This window comes from Aotus nancymaae, unplaced genomic scaffold (assembly GCF_030222135.1).
Source record: "Aotus nancymaae isolate 86718 unplaced genomic scaffold, 86718_ANA_hifiasm-v0.15.2.pri h1tg000089l, whole genome shotgun sequence".
Taxonomy (NCBI): Eukaryota; Metazoa; Chordata; class Mammalia; order Primates; family Aotidae; genus Aotus; species Aotus nancymaae.
Genome location: NW_026988504.1, coordinates 26,764,131 through 26,784,598, shown reverse-complemented (window position 1 = coordinate 26,784,598; position 20,468 = coordinate 26,764,131). Strand labels below are relative to the sequence as shown.

The following is a 20,468-nucleotide window of genomic DNA, read 5'->3' as shown; positions in this document are numbered from 1 at the left end:
TACCTATGAGTTGTGTCTGGCAAGGCCTGGCTGGCTGAAGTCAAGAAGGGGACCAGAGCCAGGCGTGGTGACTCATGCCTGTAATCCCAGCACTTCGGGAGGCCAAGGTAGGAGAATCGCTTGAGTCTAGGAGTTTGAGACCAGCCTGGGCAACATGGCAAGACCTCGTCCCTACAAAAAATAAAAAATGAGCTGGGCGTGGTGGTGTGCGCCTGTAGTCCCAGCTGCTCAGGAGGCTGAAGTGGGAGGATCCTTTGTCCCTTGAGCCTGGGATGTCAAGGCTGCAGTGAACTGAGATTGTGCTACTGCACTCAGCCTGGGTGACAGAGTGAGAACCTGCCTGGAAAAAAAAGTGGATGCGACCCAGGAAGGTGGGCACCTGTGGAGGCCTTGGTGAAAGGCTGTCCCAGCCGGCCTGGATGTTCCCTGAGGGCAGGACTGGTCGTGGTTATCTGAGAGTCTCCAGTGCCCCCCATGCAGCCTGGCACATGGTGGGTGCCCAGTCACTGCTAGTTATTAAGTGAATGCACAAGAGACCACGATCCCAGAGAGCCTTTCTGACAGTCTAAGCCTAGAGAGGTAACTAGCAGGGCCTGGGAGTTGGAGGTGAGTCGGATAGCATGCTTGTCCTCAGTTGGTCCTGGACTAGCTGGTGGGACGGTCGGCCCCAGCACGCACACAGCTATGCATCTAGCCCCACCACCAAGACACAGAACAGCCGCATCCCCCAACAAGTCCCTGTGCCCCCTACTGCCAGCCCCTCTCCCTGCCCCCCGACCTGAAACCTCTCTGTCCTAGTTCTGTCCCTTCCAGATAACCATACAAATGGAGCCTGCTACCATTCAGCCCTCTGTGTCTGGCTTCCCTCTCCAACATGTCCTTCAACACCCAGAGTGATCATTCCCAAATGGAAATCCACCACTCCCCTGTGCCTCCAATGAAGCCCACATAGACAGTGTAGGGTCTGGCCTCTGCCCACTGCTCATGCCAGTCTATGTTTTTGTCTAAGAGCTTTTTTTTTGAGATGGAGTCTCACTCTATTGCCCAAGGTGGAATGCAGTAGTGAAATCTCGGCTCACTAAAACCTCCGCCTCCCGGGTTCAAGCCATTCTCCTGCCTCAGCCTGCCAAGTAACTGGGACTACAGGCGCTTGCCACCATGCCTGGCTAATTTTTTGTATTTTCAGTAGAGACGATGTTTCACCATGTTGGCCAGGCTGGTCTTGAACTCCTGACCTCAAGTGATCTACCCGCCTTGGCCTCCCAAAGTGCTGGGATTACCGGCGTGGGCCCCGGGCCCGGTGTTGTCTAAGAGTTTTCAGCTCTTACCTGATGAGAACTCCTCACTAAATGTATCAGATTGTATCAGGTTGGCTGCACCTGAACTTGCTGCTCAGCTCAGGAGACAGACCCTCTCGCCAGACACGTGAACCTCAACCAGTCATTGCTTTTGTGAAAACTCCAAACCTGAATCTGATTCCTTGGATTCAACAACTAGTTTACAGGAAATACAAGGGAAACAATGACAAAAATCCAGATTGGGAAATTCTACAGAACAGATAACCCAGTTTCTTCTTCAATAGCAACAAAATTACGAGAAAAGATGGGGAATCTCTAGATTTCAAGAAATTTAGACATATGTCAACCAAATGATGTGTTGACCTTTGATTCAAATCCAAACTAACTTAAAAAGCGTTTATGAGCAATTGGGGGAAATTTGAATTCTGATGAGATAGATATTTGATGATATTGAAGGATTATGGTTAACTTTTTAAGGTGTAGTCATGGTATTGTGGTTATGGTTTTTTCTGAGTCTTTATCTTTAAGAGATTTATTGTGAAGTATTTAAAGGTTAAATCACAAGATGTCTCAGCTTTGTTTTTCTTTTTTTTTTTCAACTTTTATCTTAGATTCAGGGAGGACATGTGCAGGTTTATTTCCTGGGTATACTGAGTGATGCTGAAGCTTTGTTTTTAAAACAACCCAGCGGTGACCGGGCACAGTGGCTCATGCCTGTAATCCCAGCACTTTGGGAAGCTGAGGTGGGAGGAGTTTGAGACCAGCCTGGGCAACATAGTGAGGTCCTCTCTCTACAAAAATAAAAAATAAAAGATTAGCCAGGTGTGGTGACATGTATCAGTGGTCCCAACTACCTGGGAGGCTGACGTGGGAGGATCGTTTGAGCCCAGGAGGTTGAGGCTTGTGTGAGCCCTGATTACATCACTGCACTCAGCCTGGGTCACGGAACAAGAGCTTTTCTCAAAAAATAAATAAAATAAAATCCAGAGGCTAAGGGAGAGGGTGTGGTCATAGTCATGGCATGGCCATGAGTTGACATTGGTTGAAGCTTGGTGATAGGTACTAGGTATGTGGGGATTTGTTAAATTATTCTCTCCACCTTTGTATATGATTGGATATTCTATTATATATTGATATGTTTTAATGGAGAGCCTTTCCTCAAATCTTTGGGGCTGACTGGGTAGGAGGTGGTGAGATGCTGTTTTGTACATGAGGAGACTGATGGCCCAGAGGGCAGCCTGGCCCCAGATCACAGTGGGAGAGCCGAGATTCCAGCCCAGGTCTGAGGACCAGGTCTGGGCATGTTCTGCTCCCCCTGTCTGTCTGACTTCCAGGTGGCATTCCTCAGCCGCAGTGACAGCAATCATGGCCTATGGGCTCCTCTCGTAGAAAGCCCCTGCCTTCCCCGAAGCCTGGGTCTCTGGCCTGGAGGGTTGTCCTCAGGTGACCTTGAGACGGTCCAGCCTCTGCAACGAGCCCCTGGGCTGGGCTTGGCAGCCCTGGCAGCCACTCCTGACCAAGGCACCCCCCAATCCTTGGCTAACTTCAGGCTGGGAAGCTTGGAGCCAGGCCTGGCAGGCAGAGGTGGGCAGAAAGATCTCATGCACACCCTAGCTCGGACCTCCTGGGAATCTGCCGGAAGCCCTTACTGCAGCCCAAGTGCAGGAAGGATGGCAGAGTTTTTTTTTTTTTTGAGACGGAGTCTTACTCTGTCGCCAGGCTGGAGTGCAGTGGCACAATCTCGGCTCACTGCAACCTCTGCCTCCTGGGTTCAAGCAATTCTTCTGCCTCAGCCTCCCGAGTAGCTGGGATTACAGGCACCTGCTACCATGCCTGGCTAATTTTTTTTTTTTGTATTTTTGGTAGAGACGGGTTTCAACATATTGGCCAGGCTGGTCTTGAACTCCTGACCTCAGGCAATCTGCCTGCCTTGGCCTCTCAAAGTGCTGGGATTATAGGCATGAGCCACCACACCCAGCTATTTTGCTTCTTTTTAGCAGGACTGGAGGCAGGGCCCAGTGCAACCTGCTGCCTGCCACCTGCCAAGGTCCCCAGAGCCATCCCCACCACGAGTTGCGGCTCAAGCACCAAATGGGGCAGCGTTGGCCATGTGGCTGGCCGTGGGTACCCAGGGTTACTTCTGAGGTGTGGGTGTCAGGGTTCCAGGCTGGGGTGAGAGTAAAGGGGTCAGGATGAGTCACCTCTGCAGCATGTCCAGGGGTTCAGACTGCACAAAAAGAGGACCCAGTGTCCCTTCACAGCGAATTGGAGACTGTGAGACAGATATCCTTCCCACTTTACAAATGGGAAACTGAGGCTCAGAGAAAGCGACTCACCTGGGGTCATGGAGTTCAGGACAGAGGCCAGACTCAGTCCAGTGGCAGGCGGTGAAATGCAGCCCTGCCCTGCTCTGGCCTTTGTTCTCTGCCCCCTCCCTTCTCAGTGCTGGCCACTGTGAGGCTGCTGGGAGCCCTTAGAGGGGGCAGCACTCAGCCCTGATCTGGCTCCCTGAGACAGGCAGCAGGCCATTCTTGGTGAGTGTCTGAGATTTCTGGCTTTTTGGAGATGTAGCTGCTAAAAGTTTGGGGGACAGGGATCCTCTCAGAGCCAGCTCATAGAGGGACCCCTGGGCAAGATTCCCTACCTCCGAGGATGTGGGAAGGCTGCTGCTCTACCTCAGAGACTGCAGCATGACCTACAGTGGTCAGACAGCAGAAAGGACTGCCAAGGACAGCTTCAGTGCTAGATAGGGGAGGCTTGTGGTTCTGAGAAAACCTGGGCTGGTGGGAGGGGAAGCAGGGGCTTCTCCGGTGGATAGGGAGGGGCCTGGGACCTCAGATACCGTCTTTTCAAAATTGATTTATTGGGTTTGATCCTAAAATTATATGTACTTATTAAAAACATTTCAGAAAAGAACTTGAGGGCAAAGGGGAAATTCATCATCTTTCCACGCAGAGGAGGACCCAGTACTGAGAGGGGCTGACAGGGCCCACATCTGGGGAGCTGACCCAAGGTGCCGTGTGCCGTGCATCACGCTTTCCGGCTGCCCAGGGCCAGCGTGGCCGGTGGGAGCTGGGCACCAGGGTACGCTGCCATCCTTGGCAGCACTGTGGGCCTGTAGGGTAGGGGTTCTGTGGCCGGTGTGGCTACAGTGTGGGCCTCTCTGCCTGCTCAAGTGTGGAGGGGAGGGAGGACTGCTGCCAATGCTCTGGACTCTGGAATGGGGTGGGCGTGATTCTAGGGGTGCCCACCTCCCTGGGCAGGGCATCCAGACAAAGCCCTGGCCAGTTCTGCAGCATCCAAGTTCACGGGTGGTGCACAGGCGCAAGGGTTCAACGCCAGGTCAGGGACTCTGCCTTGGGCCCCAGCGCCAGGCACCCTGATGAGGGATGAAGAGAGGAAGGGCAGGACACAGGGAGGGGAGTCCAAAGCCACTGGGAAGGATTCTTGCTTTCAAACTATTCACATAAGCAGTTTTCTAACTGCTTCCCAGAGTCCCAGGCTTCCAGCAGGGGCTTGAGGGACAGGTTGGAGTGGTGATGGGGGATGCACTGCCTTTCTAAGAGGCAGTTGAGCCTTACGGTGTATTCATGAAAAAAGCTTGCACCACTGAAGCACTAATCTGGTCCAACAGACAAAAAGAGGGCCCAGAGAGCTCAGGGCTTGGTCCAGCTCGCACAGTGGTGGGGTCTGCAGAGGCCGCTCTCCCGTCCTGTGCTGTTGGCAGAACCTCAGCTTTGGGGCTTGGAGGGGAGAACGAAGTGGCAATCAGAACAAAGGACTCTGAGCTCTCAGTTGAGTTGGGAGAGGAGAGAAAAGAGGGAATTGGGGCTGGGAGCCGTGGCTTACGCCTGTAATCCCAGCACTTTGGGAGGCCGAGGTGGGCAAATCACGAGGTCAGGGCGAATTTGAGACCAGCCTGGCCAATATGGTGAAACCCCATCTCTACTAAAAAAAATACACACACACACACACACACACAAAATTAGCTGGGCGTAGTGGCAGGTGCCTGTAATTCCAGCTACTCAGGAGGCTGAGGCAGAAGAATCACCTGAACCCAAGAGGCAGAGATTGCAGTGAGCCGAGATCGCACCACTGCACTCCAGCCCAGGCAACAGAGTGAGATTCTGTCTCCAAAAAAAGAGGGAGTTGGATCCTAGAGGAGTTGGATGTTGCAGACTGGACTCCAGAGCCTGGGGGCGTGGTGAGTGGGTGATCCCAGGGGCTGAGGCTGCTCCTTGAGGGTCCCCCAGGCTCTCCATACAGGAAGGGGCGGTGTTGGGAAGTGGGGATGAGGTCTGAAATTCAATCCCATGTGGGTTGAGCTATGATGTCATCTGACACCTTCTCCCAGAGTTGCATCTACCCCAAGGAAGGGGCAAATTTTTCTTTGCTGGGCACCTGGGGGGCTGTCTAGCTGGAGCTGCGTTTTTGTTGTAAGCAGTTTGTTCTTACTTAGATTGGGATTATCTTGGGGTGGTCTGGGGCAGACTGAGAGAGACTGGAAGGCAGAAACCACCCCCTTAGAGCCACCACGTGGATCCCCTTAGGGTCTGGGTAGTGGAACTGGGCCCTGTGACCTTGGAGTTGGAGGGAAAGCTGTATGCAGGGATGGAACAGGCCACAGGCAGCCTCACACCGCTGTGCCCAACTCCCGGGCCCGAGTCCTGTACTCCAGGACACTCCTACTGGCACTACCCCAATTCCCAAAAGATTCCAGGGATCTCTCCTTTTTTTTTTCCAGACCCTTCTGTAGTTTTTTTTTTTTTTTTTAATTTCACAGTCTCTCTCTGTCGGCCTGGAGTGCAGTGGCACATCTCGGCTTGCTGAAACCTCCGCCCCCCAAGTTCAAGCGATTCTCCTGTCTCGGCCTTCCGAGTAGCTGGGATTACAGGCGTGCGCCACGACGCCCGGCTAATTTTTGTATTTTTAGTAGACGGGGTTTTGCCATGTTGGCCAAGCTGATCTCGAACTCCTGACCTCAAGTGATCCTCCGGCCTTGCCTTCCCAAAGCTCTGGGATTATAGGCATGAGCCACCGGGCCTGGCCATCCAGGGAATCTCTTCTTTGCCCAGCCTGGCTCTCTTCCACCCATCAGTCCCGACTCGGGTTCCCCATCTTTGGGTTCCTTCCTCCAGTCTGAGGTACCCTGCCCCACACATCTACTGGATGAGCCTAGTGTTGGGGCCAGCGGGGTGGCTGGGTAAGGCTGGACCCCAGTCTTGTCAGGCCAGGCTGGGGTAGGGGAGGATGCACCGGGGATCCATCTCCCAGCTGTTCTAGGCCAGTGCGCCAGGCGATCTGCCCCGTCGCCCGCCCTTCCGCCACCACCCGGGTCACACGCACGCGCCGGGGCTAACGGGTGCCAGGCTCCACCAAGCCACCCGCGATCGTGGCGACTCCTCGCACCTCTGCGGAGGGAGGGCCACCAGCTTCGCCAGGGGGCGCGTGTCGGGGTCGCGGCTCTTTGAACTCGGCCCAGCGAGGCCGCGAGGGGATGCGCAGTCGGTCTCGCGGCTTGCGTGGCGCTGCAGCAACGAGCCGGTGGCCGCAGAGCGTTGGTTAGTCCGGGCCTCGCTGAGGGTCGGTGTGCCGGGCGGGGGGTGCTCCCTTGGCCAGGCGCGTGGAGGTGTAGGAGCCGGGTTCCAGCGTCGCGGGGCCTCCGGGCGCGGGCGGGCGGGACCGGCGTGCGGCGCGGCGGCCTAATCCCGGAGTCCCAGCGTTCCCGCCTCCCGCCGGCGCCGAGCCGGTTCAGCCGCGCAGCTGCAGTGACACCCAGCGGCCGTAGCGGGAAGTGCGGGCGCCGCGGCCTGGCCTCCCCCGGGCTCGGGTTTCTCGAGGTTCCCACCCGTGGTTATGCGCGGACACCCCCGAAGAGAGCGGCGGCGCGCTGCAGATGCCCGCGGGGCACTTCCCCTGCCCCTCCCCCGTTTCCTCTCTGGCAGGCGCCCGAGCGCGGGGAGATCCTGCGCCGCGGCAGTGCCCGGAAGGGCGGGGCGGGGCGCAGCGGCGGCGCTGGGCTGTGACCCGGACAGTTTCACTTCTGGATCCCGTTCGGGCTGTGATGGGACAGCGTGGGGGCGGCAGGGGGACACGCGGGCACACCGAGATCCGGCGCTCGGGACCCTGATGAGGGGAGGCGTTTTCCTCTCGGGGTGTCAGGCGACCCACGCTTTCCTCCATGTCCACCCCATCCCCCCTGGGTTCCACTTTGCTGTCCCCAGAGCTGCCCTCCTCCCCAGCAGCCACCACCTCCGCTGGGGCTGCCGACCCCCGGAGAGGCCCCGAGCGGCGTGGGCGGCGGGAGGAGCGAGCTGTGAAGCCGCAGGCAGGGGCTTAGGCTGCGGGCTGCTGAGACGCCGAGCTGTTTCTCAGAAGTGCAGCTGCCCCTCCCCTCACACCCCCCTCACTCCCACCGCGCGCCGCACCCCTGCCCCATCTCCGCCAGCCTCACTTTCCTCTCCCAGGCACCCCGGCCGGCCGGGAATCTGGGGTTGGGGTCTACGCAGAATTTAGAGGAGAACCTGAGAAAGGGCAGGGGCCTGGGCTTCAGACTCAGCCTCAGCGCGCATATTCTGAGCCTCCTACAGTTCCACAGGTGTCCCCTACCCCTGGGGGCCAGGATTGGAATTTGATAGAGCAGTTAGGAAAGTGACTTCTTGAGAGAGTCATGGGCAGGGCCACTGTTACTGTAGCTCCAGCGCCCAGTGAGGAGGGGAGGGAGAGGGAAGGCCTGGAGCCCGGCTGCTGCAGTGAGGTTGAGGCCAGTCTTAGGAGTACCAGCTGGAAAGCCCTTCAGAGATCCCTGACTCCGGGGAAAATCAGCGCTCAGAAGGGAAAGTCATCCTGAGAGCTGCAGGGCTGGGATTGGAACCAGGACTCCAGATACTCGCAGGAGTCTGCACCCGGCTATCTTTTGCTTGGGACTTAAGAGCTTTGCTGGATTCACTGACTCTGCCTGCTTTCCCCCAACACACACAAGACACGTGCACGTGCACACGGACACATACGCACACACGAGACACGTGCACGCGCACACACAGACACAGACAGACATTCAGAGAGAGAGAGAGAGAGACAGGTGCATATGGAGACAGACACGCACACGCAAAGAGACACACAGCTCCCCAGGAGTCTATGGGGCAGCTGAGGTCTGTGAGTGAGACATTCTCAGTGAGTTACTGAGAATGCAATTCCAGTGGGGGTGAGATGGGGATTGGGGGATGGAAGGACAAGCCCGGGGGAGGAGGTGGCATCGCCCCCCTGGTTCCCATCCACCGCCACACTCAGGGCTGTGGTTTATTTGCCTAGGCAGCTCTTCTGGGCCAGGGGGCCAGGGGACTGGGGTGGAGAGGCGAGGTGATGGGAAAGGCTGTTTCAGGGCTTCCTGCCCCCTCACTCCTGGGGAAGGGGGGCAGCTGACATCACCCGCAGGCCTTTCCACTGCAGCCCTTTCCTTGGGTATGTGTGTGTTATTCTGGGGGAAGGTCTGTTATTTGGGGTGAAGGGAGGCAGCTGCCTACTTCACAGGTCAAGACAGAGTTAAAAACAAAACCACAGCAAATTCAACACCCCGTGTCCTTCAGGGACTTTCCATGACACCTTCCTTCCCCCATCTCCCCCAAGCCAGGGAGCACCTCCCTAGAGGGCCTCCCCACCCCAGGTGCAGTGGCTTTTGGCTTTTATGCAAACAACCGTCTGATCCCGGAATGCTCCGCAGCTGGAACTGTGGCCTGGACTGAATGTGCCCCTCCACCATCCCTCAGGCCAGTGTTTCTGGTCTTCTGGGAGCTGTCACCTCCACTCTCCCTCAGACCCTGGATTCTGAAGAACAGGAGATGAGGGCAGGGAGCTAGGTCCTTTCCCCCTGCCTGCCCTCGGGTGGCAGTTGCCTGCAGGTGGAGGTTTGGACACAGTAGCCTAAGTGAATGGCTCTGGTTTTGCGTGATGGGGGAGGGGGAGGAGGCGGGTGCAGGTGTGGGGTGGCCTTCACTGCCAGGCCCACTCACCACCCTCTAGGGCATCGAATCAGCTCCCAAGGATCAGGAAGGAAAACTCTTCTCAGGCCAGGAGTCCATTTGGCCCCAATGCCACTGCACAGTGGCAAAGGGGGTCAGGGTCTCCCTGTCTCCCTGTCTTCTGCCTGAGCTGCTTCTGCTTTGGAAAGGGTTTGGGGATGGGAAAGTCCATATAATCCTCTCTCCGGGGCTGAAAACCAGCTACTGAGGGGCCATTTTTGAATGTATTCAGTGCTAAAATGCAAAGGCAGGCTGCCATGCCATTCCTTTCTCCTCCTCAGCTTGAGCAAGCCTGGGAAACCCCTCAGCCTGCTTGGACAGTTTGGGGTACTGATGGGAGGGAGATGGTGTTGATCATAGAGCCAGAGGACGCTGCCGCCAGCCTGGCTCCACATTGCTAGTCCTAAACTTCAGACCATCTTTCTCATGCCTCTTCCACAGAAGAGGGAAAATGGAGGGTGCTTTAGATGAGGCTGAGCAGGAGGCCACTCTCTCTACCTTCTCTAACATTTTCTAAGAGAGAACGCAATCATGAGATGGGGAGAAAGCGGCCCCATCCCGATGCCACTCTCCCAGGACTTTTCCCCCTAACACCTTGGGTTTGCGTCTCCAGGTTTCTAAAGATTGTATTTAAATAGGGTCGCGTTTAAGGACTGCAACTCAAGTTTCCCAGTGTGGATGTCTATGAGCCCTAGACATGAAAAAGTCGGAACTTGACTGTATTATCTCTGTTGAGGGAGGAGGGCAGAGCAGTGGCTTGGAAGAGGGGTGCACCGTGCTGAATGTGTTGATCATGCTAAGTCCAGGTCCCCAACCTCCTCCAGTTTCCTTAGTGAACTAAGGACCAGTGGGACCAGGAACCCCATCATGTGGGTTCAGGGGTCAGCGGCAGGATCCCAGTGGTAGGCTCAGCAAGGTGTCAGGTGAGAACCCTTATTTCAGTGATAATTCATTGTTCTTGATAACTGGACTTTAAGAAATACAGGAGCAAAATTAAGAAATTATTCCTTGGGGCAGGATGAAACCTTCCTCATCCTGCCAGCAGCAGCTACAAACGATAAGGATGCACAAGGACTCATTTCAAACATACCAGGATTTTTTTATTTTTCAGTGTAAAAATCAAGCATGATAAACCTAGAAAACTATCAGCAGGGCTGTTTCTTACAGGGTTCTGGCAAGGGCTAGCATTGCTACATTTCAGAAGCTGACTTTCTTTAAACCATCTTTACAAAGGAGTAAACTTCACAGTGCTACACATGGTCGGACCCCGGGTAGAACTCCATAGGAGTGACAAGGGAAAGTCATTACTGGGCAGGGAGGGCATTTCTGAGAAACGAAGATGAGAGGAGAGGCTGTGAGCACAGGCTGTGTCAAAACACAGGGTAAGGGCTCCCTCCTGCTTTCCTTCCCAGTGGGAAGGCCACCCTGAGCCCCAAACCACATTCTGTTCCTCTCTCGTCATTCTGCAGACAATGGTCATCCACAGACCACACGTGTGGTGGCTTTGGCAACCAGAAATTTAAAATAAGCTATGGTTTTTCCAGTAGCCAAAATGATCCTGCACCAAAGCTCATAGACTGAGAACCTGAGCATGCAAAACCACAGTCTGGGGAAGGGATGTCTGCTTTGTAAATGACCTGCTAATTCTTTGCAACCCACAGTAATTTGGTTTCTGTGAACCCACAGAAGCAGGCCCACCAAAAAGGGCCTTGTCTGCTAGCCTGGAGGATACATGAGTCACTGGCGGTGGGATCAGTCATTTTTAAGGCTGCCCCATTTTCCTAACATTTTAAAACATGTGTTCTCAGTCTTTTCAAGAGAGGAAGAAGCAGAGCTGCACTTACATTCAGAGTGTGAAATAGAACTCATAGATGTGTGGCAAGGGCTTGGGGAAGGTGGGTGGCATCTTGGGACTCATCTCTAGGTTTTCTGGAGTGGGGTCCGTGGAGAGATGAACAGTGAGAACCATTTGAAGAAGCTCAAGTTCTGTGGGGGAACTAACTCTTGAGGACTCACAGACAGTGAGGGAGCAAAGCGCTTCGACGTCCCTGGGTGCGACACCATGAAGTGTCTGTAGCACGTGGTTAGCTCACATTGGTTCCAAGGGTCAGCAGATCCTCTGCCCTTGTGCATTAAAACAACATGAAAGAAACTGTGTTAGAGATCAGTTACCTGCATAATTCATTTGTAAAGGAATTACTATTGTGATCTAGTATGGTCTTTGGATATTTTTCATGTCTTTAAATTTAGGTCATGGTACATACAGTGGAAAATTTACAACCATCCCACATAATCCACACCACCTCTCAAAGGTAATATTAGCTCTCATACAAAATTATGGAAAACCTCACAACATCCTTGGAAGGTATATCCTTACAAAAATTTAATATACTCATTAACATTCCTATTTCAAATAGCTCAATCAATATCAACACATAAGACAGTCCACTATTGTAATACAGTATTAAGAAGAAACTCAGGCTGGCTGCAGAGGCTTATGCCTGTAACCCCAAAACTTTGGGAGGCTGAGGTGGGTAGATTACTTGAGGCCAGGAGTTCAAGACCAGCCTGGGCAACATGGTGAGACCCAGTCTCTACCAAAAGTACAAAAATTAGCTGGGTGTGGTGGTGCATGCCTGTAGTCTCAGCTAGTTGGGAGGCTGAGACTGGAGAATTGCTCATTGCTTGAGCCCAGGAGGTTGAGGCTGCAAGTGAGCCATGATTGCACCACTGCACTCAGCCTGGGCAACAGATCAAGGCTTTGTCTCAAAAAAAAAAAAAAAAAAAAAAAAGAAACTTGCATCCAGTTTCTTCAAAGTGCAAAAACCTGTGTATCTTCACAACGCTGGTGGGGCACAGACTATCTACAGCTGGGGCGAGGGAGAGGCGCAGTCTTGTGTTACTTTACAAGCTTTCAGAAATTTAAAGCCCACAATGCTCCTTCAGGCTCTTCTGAGTCCACGGTCCTAATGGGTCAGGAGTCCCAACCCTGGGCTCATTCTCAGAACCATTCAGTTGTGCAGCCTTGGAGAACAGAGTCCTTTTCCTGAGATGGCCCAGGTCTAGCCGTTGGTTTCAGATCAAAATTGTCCTCCTTTATCAGCACTTATATCCCAAATCATTCTCCTTGTCTGACCTCTGGATATAGAGGTTTTTTGAACTATACTTTCTGTGTGAACACAAAAATAGTTTCCAATTCTCTAAAAGATGAGGTATCACTATATGTCATTTTTTTTCTTCTGTTCCTGGTGCTAACTTTTAGGACAAAGTTTCACCACTCCCTTTTCTTTTCCCTTCTTAAGCTCACAATTCCCAATGCTGAGGCTTTGAGTCCTCAGATGGCCAACTTCCTTCACAAATCTTGAGTGTCCCAGAGTTTCCAAATCTCTGCTAGAGTCCAACATGCCTCCTTTCAGTGGGGTACACTTTAAAATGAGGACTTTAAAGGAACAGTTCCATTGTGGTCTTACCACCTGGGATTATATATAACAGAAGTACTGCTTTTTTTCTTTAAAACCTTTTTTTTTTGGAAGACGGAGTCTCACTCTGTCGCCTAGGCTGGAATGCAGTGGTGCGATCTCAGCTCACTGCTTCCTCTACCTCCTGGGTTCGAGTGATTCTCCCACCTCAGCCTCCTGAGTAGCTGGGATTACAGGCGCGCACCACCATGCCTGGCTAATTTTTGTATTTTTAGTAGAGACGGGATTTCACCATGTTGGTCAGGCTGGTCTCGAACTCCTGACCTCGTGATCTGCCTGCCTCGGCCTCCCAAAGTGCTGGGATTACAGGCGTGAGCCCTCATGCCTGGCCCTCCTTAAAACATTCTAAACCTCACATTCGATAGTGGGTGGGAAGGTGGGGGGGCAGGAAATAGGAGAATAATAGTGATACAGATGTTACCTGGAAAAACTTTATGTTCTGTCTGTTCATGAAACAAAGTCAAAAAGAAAAACTTTATGTTGATGTGAGATTTGACACAGTGTTTCAACTGAGCAAAATTTTGTGTTTTTTTTCTGTTTGCCAAAGGAATCTGGCTGTGGCTGGGCTCAGTGGCTCTCGCCTGTAACCCCAGCACTTTGGGAGGCTGAGGTGGGTGGATTGCTTGAGCCCAGGGGTTCAAGACCAGCCTGGGCAGCATGGCGAAACACCATCTCTGCAAAAAAGTACAAAAAAATTAGCTGTGCATGGTGGCATGCCTATAGTCCCAACTACTTGGGAGGCTGAGGTGGGAGGATTGTTTGAGCCTAGGAGGTCAAAATCTGAGGTCATTTTCTATCTGGACCATTTTGAGTATGGGCCTAACAAAATCTTAAGCACTGCATTTAAAAGGTAAAAAATGTTGTCACTGACAAAGTCAGAAGCTGTGTCAGGAACAGCTTAGAATGAGTCACAAAGCATAAGATTAGCTGGCTTATCTGAGCCAAGGCAAATGTCTTTTTGGGAGAATGACTTGAGGAATCTAAAAACTGATGAGTTCATTCTCTCTTTTTTTTTCCTGGTATTGGTGGTGGGGGTTCATGGGAGAGACACTTCTATTTAGTTCTCTCTCCATAGGAAGTACCGATGCGACACTTCAGTGACCGAAAACATTTGGAAAGCTGGGTACGGTTTGCGCCTGCCTGTAATTCCAGCTACTTGGGAGGCTGAGGCAGGAGGATTGCTTGAGCACAGAGTTTGAGTCTGGCCTACACAACATAGTGAGATCCTGTCCTCTAAAAATATATATATACAAAAATAAAAATAAAAAACACTTGGAGCACTGGTTCTGTTTCTTTTCCACCCTCAGCCCAATTCTGTCATCTTGGCTGCAAGGAAACTTTTCATGGGTTTGGCTGTTCCTCAGATCATGGCCTCCTGGGTGTATGGTGGAAGGCTGGTGGGAAATGAAGCAGAGGGGCCTATGCAGCTTGTGTTCAGAGGGAGTCTGCATGAGAAACTACAGGTCCTGCCTGGCGCTGCTCCAGGGCTTCAGTGCCCAGCAGTGGCAGACGCTTGAACTCAGGAGGCAGAGGTTGCAGTGAGCTGAGATCGCGACACTGCATTTCAGCCTGGGCAACAGAGTGAGACTCCGTCTAAAAAAAAAAAAAGTTGATCTCCTCTGCAAAGACTTAAACACTAATCTGATGGAAAGGCTTCCTTTCCCTAGTTTTCTCTTCTACTAATCCCTGCCTCCAAATTCTCTTTCTCTTGTCCCCTAAAGAACCAACAGGATGTGTGATATTTCAAGAACATAATGAGCAACTCCTCTTTCACAATGGGAATAAGCAATCTGGCATAGCTTGGAGTCTAGTATTATGGAAATACAGTGATATACTGAAGACTACACACCAAAATACATCCATTCCTTTAGCTGAAATCTCAAACATGTTGGGACTGTTGCCATGGAATTTCATAAAACCCTTTTTCCTGAGACAGACGCCATGCCACAAAGAAGGATAAGCCATTTGTGCAGTCTGAGGTGGAGCATTTTAATTACTGGCAGCACACAGACGAGTTGAGTTTGAGCCGAATGCATAAGCCCTTTAGAAATAAAACGCTTAATCTACCAGGAATTTGGGATTCTTGGCTCTGGTAGAAATGTTCACAAAGCTGACTCTTAATTTGTAAATAGGCTCCATGAAGTTGTCTCTGGAAGCAGAATTTATTTTCCCTAACATAATTTCTTAAAAAGGAAAAAAAAAGGCTTTGGTAAACAGCTGCATTTGCCAATTTGTGTGTACGCTTTGGGGCAAGATCAAAATACCTTTCTGTTTTTTGTTCCTCTCCACCACCTTCTTCACATTCACAACTCAGTGATTAAAGGAAAAACTTAACACACCATTTTCATACTAAAGGAATGTGAAACACGTATTCATATAAATACTCCTCTGCTTAATATCCATACATTAGGAGGTTTAAACAATAACCTGTGGTTACTGCATAATCACATAATAATTTAAAGCTAGAAGGGACCTAAGAGAACATTTAAATCCAATTCCTATTTTATGAATGAGGAAACTGAGGTTTTTTGTTTTTTTTTTGAGACAGGGTCTCACTCTGTCACCCAGACTGGAGTGTAGAAGGGCCGTCTCCACTCACTGAAACCTCTGCCTCCCAGATTCTCCTGTCTCAGCCTCCCAAATAGCTGGGATTACAGGCATATGCCACTACTGCCTAGTTAATTTTTGTATTTTTAGTAAAGACGGCGTTTCACCATATGGGCCAGGCTGGTCTCAAACTCTTGACCTCAAATGATGTGCCCACCTCAGTCTCTCAAAGTGTTGGGATTACAGGTGTGAGCCACTGAGCCTGGCAGGAAATGAAGTTTCAAGAGTTAAATGAGGCTGGTTGTGGTGGCTCACACCTGTAATCCCAGCACTTAAGGAGGCTGAGGCAGGCTGATTGCTTGAGCCCAGGAGTTCAAGACCAGCAGCATGGGCAACATAGTGAGACCCGGTCTCTACAAAAGGTACAAAAATTATCCAGACATGGTGGTGCGTGCCTGTAGTCCCAGTACTCAAGAGGCTGAGGTGAGAGGATCACCTGAGCCTGGGGAGGTCAAGGCTGCAGTGAGCCATGATTGCACCACTGCACTCCAGCCTGGGCAACAGAGTGAGATCCTGTCTAAAAAAAATATTAAATGATTTACTCAAAGTCACATAGCTAATTAGCAAACAGATTTTGTGACTCCCTATTCCAGTGCTAATTTTACAATGATAACAGCACTCCTCCTGATAGTATGTCCACATCGTGAGTGGCAAAGATGACTTACACATCTGCCGAACCGTGATCAGACTTTCAGGAATTTTCATGGAATACAGCAATTCCATTTAAATAGGTAAAAATGGGCCAAAGCCTGCCTGATCAAGGACAGCCTGTCAGTAGAGGTGTCCCTCTTCACCCCATCCTGGAGCGCAGCTCCAATCTAAACATACATGGCGTCTATCTCCAATTCCTCTCCTGTGGGGAGGGGGAGGCTAAGCCACACTTTTTGGATTTTTTAATGGAAAAAAATCATTGGCAAATTGGCTTTGGGTCTGTATTACCAATTCTCCATGAACTCTTTCAGAAACTTTTAGGTAGCTGTTGTTGTTTTTTTTTCTATTGGTGCTGCCAAACCATTTCCCCCTTTATCATACCCTTGCTCTTCCAACCTTGACCAAAGGAAAGGGATGCCATTATCCAGAGTGGACAACCTTCCGGACTTTCAACCATGGTCTATATTTAAAACCATCAGTTCTTCTGGCATAGATTTTCTCCTGTAGACAACTGGTTTAGCCCAAAGCAGCTCAGCTTTTCACTGGAGATGGGAGGGTAAAGGGTAGAAGCAGAAGTGCCATTAGATGACATTTTAAAAACATGTTGTGATAGGAAATGAATCTGATGCTTGAAGGATGGGGTCTTCAGTTAACTCGTAACAGATACTTAGTTTATGGCTGTTCTTTTTCTTACTCTTAGCCTGTCATTTAGATGAGGGAGATGATATCCTAACCCTTCAGCCCGTGAAGAAGTGCAGAAGGGTGAGGCTCCCAGCAAGGTCAGCTGGTCAGCTCTTCCTCTTTGTGGATTTGCACATCTGACTGAAAGGCTTTTCCATATATGGTTGATATATCTTAGAAAGAATGTCTCATGTAGCACATCTCCGGGACCACTCGTTCTATTGCTGTAGAAGATAATGACCAAATACCTTTTTGACTTTTAAATTCCGTAAAATTCAAGTCCCTGATGGGAAAACAAAGGTTTCACAAAAGTAAATAATATGCTGGATCCGTGAATAATTTCTGAAGGAAGACAGTGTATCTCTGGCTCCCTATGTGAACACAGCTAAAAATGGTATGAAAAGGAGTCTGGAAGTGAGTATGTTTTGAGAGCAATCTGTTAGGTGAGGTTATCAATTTTTAGAAATGATATTGAACACTTAGCGGCATTCTCTGAGACCAGATATTCACTTCAGCAGGGCTCTGTGTTCTCCTCTGGCTATGTGAGACGAGAACTCATACCGATCATGGCTTCGATATCCACACATGTTACACTCGAAAGGGTCACGGAAGCCGTGGCAGCCCATGTGAATGGTGAACATCACATAGTCCAGGAAGAGGATGCGGCAGTGGTCACACCGATACACATCCATCACCTCCCCTTCTTTGTTGATCACTTTGATGGAGTCTCTTGGGCAGATGGGCGGGGGCTTGAGGAGTTCATAAGAGCGGGGGGCCTCCTTCAGAAGTGGCATCCCGTTGCGGGCCCGAGGAAGGACCATGTGATTTTGCTGATATATGTGATTCTGGCGTTCTTCATGGTTGCTGTCAGTATCTGTGGAGTCGTGGCCACTATTGTTGGGGGAGAGGCCTCTCTCAGAAGGCACACTCTTCTCTGGAAGGTGTATGCTTTTCTTTTCCAGCTCCTGAGGGGCACCATTTGGCATCTCAGCCCGGGTGAGGGCTATGGGATACATGCTGCTAATAACAGGAACCATCTCGGAGGTGGGAGCAGGCGGTGTCTGGACCAAGGGGCGCAGGGCTTCGGCACCGAGATAGCTGATGGCGTTATTGATGGCTTGGTCCATCATGCGGGTCTGTATGATCTCACTCTCTTTCTCATACATATAGCTTGAATTATAGTTGACATCAAAGCAGTGGCGCTTCTCACCTGGAACAAGTGACAGAAAGGGTTACAAAGGGAACACTGCCAAGGCAGAGAGTATGTAAATATTTTCTAGAGACCTCAAAAAGGGAGGAAAGTTAAGTTGTCCGCTGCTCAAGAAGACTAAGCCTGGCAGAATGGTTCCCCATGGTGTTGAAGTCTCAGGGGATGCTGGTCGGCAGCACCTTGTTTGGATGGTTAAAATAAAGCCAGCAGGCAGAAGGAAGGGGCAGAGATGTGGTCCAGTTGAGGCCATGTGGTAAGGTAGGCCCACTGTGCATGTCAGAGGGGAGCCCTCAAGGGAGGAGGGAAAGAAGCAGGACACTAGGATGGGGCTAGAGGGACAAGGGAGCTACCAGCCTGCAGGAGTCTGGGGCTTCTGCCATAGTTCGTGATCTCTTAAGACAGAGTCAACTCCCAACTCTTATTTTGTTTGTTATTTTCTGCTTGCAATATTAGGTAGCCAGGGGCATGGAAATGCTGCAAAGAGTGGGGACACTCAGTGCCTCACCTCAGCAGCTTTTTAAATAGCTGCAGAGACAGAGAAAATAGCCCCCCAGACTCCAACTGGCTACTCCCCAGACTCACCAGTCCTAGCGGACTGAAACTGAAGTGAAAGAACTTCAAATGTGGAAATTTATAGAAAAGCTTTTTTGAGAAGAGATCATGGTCTTTGTCCCTTTCCTAAAGTGTGTTTCTCTTCCTTTGCTTGGCAAGTATGTCTCTGATACACACGTGATCATTAGGGCCTATCTCACACTTAACTGAAAAAATATACTTGTGGTCACCCTCTCCTTCTTCTCATGTCAAACTGCTGAGAAGTTTTGAAAACAGAGTTTAGCCACCTTCAGGGCGTGTGGGTGTTGTGTGTTAGAAAACAGAGGCTCTCTGGTCACAGGGAAGGCAGGGATGGGAACGGCAGTGAGGGCAGATGTGTTCAGTGGTGAGGGGTGGGGAGAGGGGAGAGAAAGCTAGGAAGGCGAGGCGAGTGCTGGAGGTGAGGCTGAGGTCACTGCTGATCCTTTCCATTCTGTCAGCTTGGATTCTGGAGAGATTTGCTGAACCATATCCTTCTGTAATGTTTCCTAGGCATGTTGAGGTTCCAAAATTTGTCACTGCCATACAGCAATGAAATAAAGAAGAAAAAAAAAATGAGAAAACAAAAGGATTGGAAGAACCAGTTCCTGTTCTTGAGGCATTTCCAACTTAGTGGATGAAAAATAAGACCTATGTATATGGAACTGGAGAAAAAGTATAAGTTAAAAGTTGGCTGGGTGTGGTGGCTCATGCCTGTAATTCTAGCACTTTGGGAGGCTGAGGCAGGAGGATCACTTGAGCCCAGGAGTTTGAGACCAGCCCGGGCAACATGGAGAAACTTCGTCTCTACAAAAAAAAAAAACACAAAAATTAGCCGGGCACCTGTAGTCCCAGCTACTCAGGAGGCTGAGGTGGGAGGATCACCTGAACCTGGGAGGCAGAGGTTGCAGTGAGCTGAAATGGTGCCACTGCACTCCAGCTTGGGTGGCAGAGTGAGACTCTGTCTCAAAAAAAAAAAAAAAAAAAGAAGTTGTAAAAGGACTGCTTTGCTCTATGGAGGTCTTTGCTTTTATTCTAAATGCCCACATTTGAGGCATTTAGGCAGGAAAGTAACATGTGTTCTGTAAAAAGAATAATAAGGTAACATATAGGCACAGGAAAGACGATTTGGTATAAACTGTATATTTAGTCATTAAGGGAATGCAGAAACTTCAGAAGTACTTGGGGAAGGGAAAGCATTCTTGGAAAATCTAAATTTTGAGAAGGGTCTTGATGAACTGGTAGGATTTAGATCTTCAGAGAGGGGAGAGGACATCCTAGTTGAGGGGAGTGCAGGAATGAAGGCAGAAAGGCGGGACTACATGGAACATGCACAGTAGGAGTCTGAGTGAAACTAGATCAAAAAGTATGAAACGCAGGATTTCTCAGGCTTCTCTCTTCTTTCATATTCTGCAATATCTACACACCAGTGCAGTATGGTGGTTGAGAAAACAAACTCTGGAGTCAGATGGGCTGGGTTTGATGCTGGCTCCATTGGTCACCGGTTGTGTGACCTTGGGCAAGTCACTTAACCTGTCTGTTCCGTGTCCTCATGTAAAGTGAAGATAATAATTGTACCTCCCTCACAGGGTCACTGGAAAGCGCTCAGAACAGGTCCTGCCACATGGAAAACACTTGGTAAGTGCTTGGGCTTTTTCTTTGTTTGATTTGGTTCACTTTTTTTTTTCTAAAATAAATGTGGTTTTTAAGGAAACTTTATATCACTAACATAAATGGAAAACCAGAATCATTTATTTTTCAAGTAGAAGGTAACTATGAAAAATAAAGACAATGAAACAGAGCACTGGCTGGGTGCAGTGGCTCATGCCTGTAATCTCAGCACTTTGGAAGGCCGAGGTGGGAGGATCACCTGAGGTCGGGAGTTCGAGACCAGCCTGACCAACATGGAGAACCCCTGTCTCTACTAAAAATACAAAATTAGCCGGATGTGGTG

The 20,468-nt window shown here is 50.5% G+C and overlaps 1 protein-coding gene across 3 annotated transcripts in view; it reads right to left on the bottom strand.

Moving 5' to 3' along the window:
• Positions 1-10,391: 10,391 nt before the first annotated feature.
• IKZF3 (IKAROS family zinc finger 3) overlaps positions 10,392-20,468 on the bottom strand; it is a 94,436-nt gene continuing 84,359 nt past the window's right edge. For all 3 annotated transcript variants that reach the window (XM_012451980.2, XM_012451981.2, XM_012451983.3), the window contains one exon: positions 10,392-17,944. In XM_012451980.2, the coding sequence (XP_012307403.1) occupies positions 17,241-17,944 (704 nt within the window). In that variant the 3' untranslated portion in view covers positions 10,392-17,240. The remainder of the gene's footprint in view (positions 17,945-20,468) is intronic.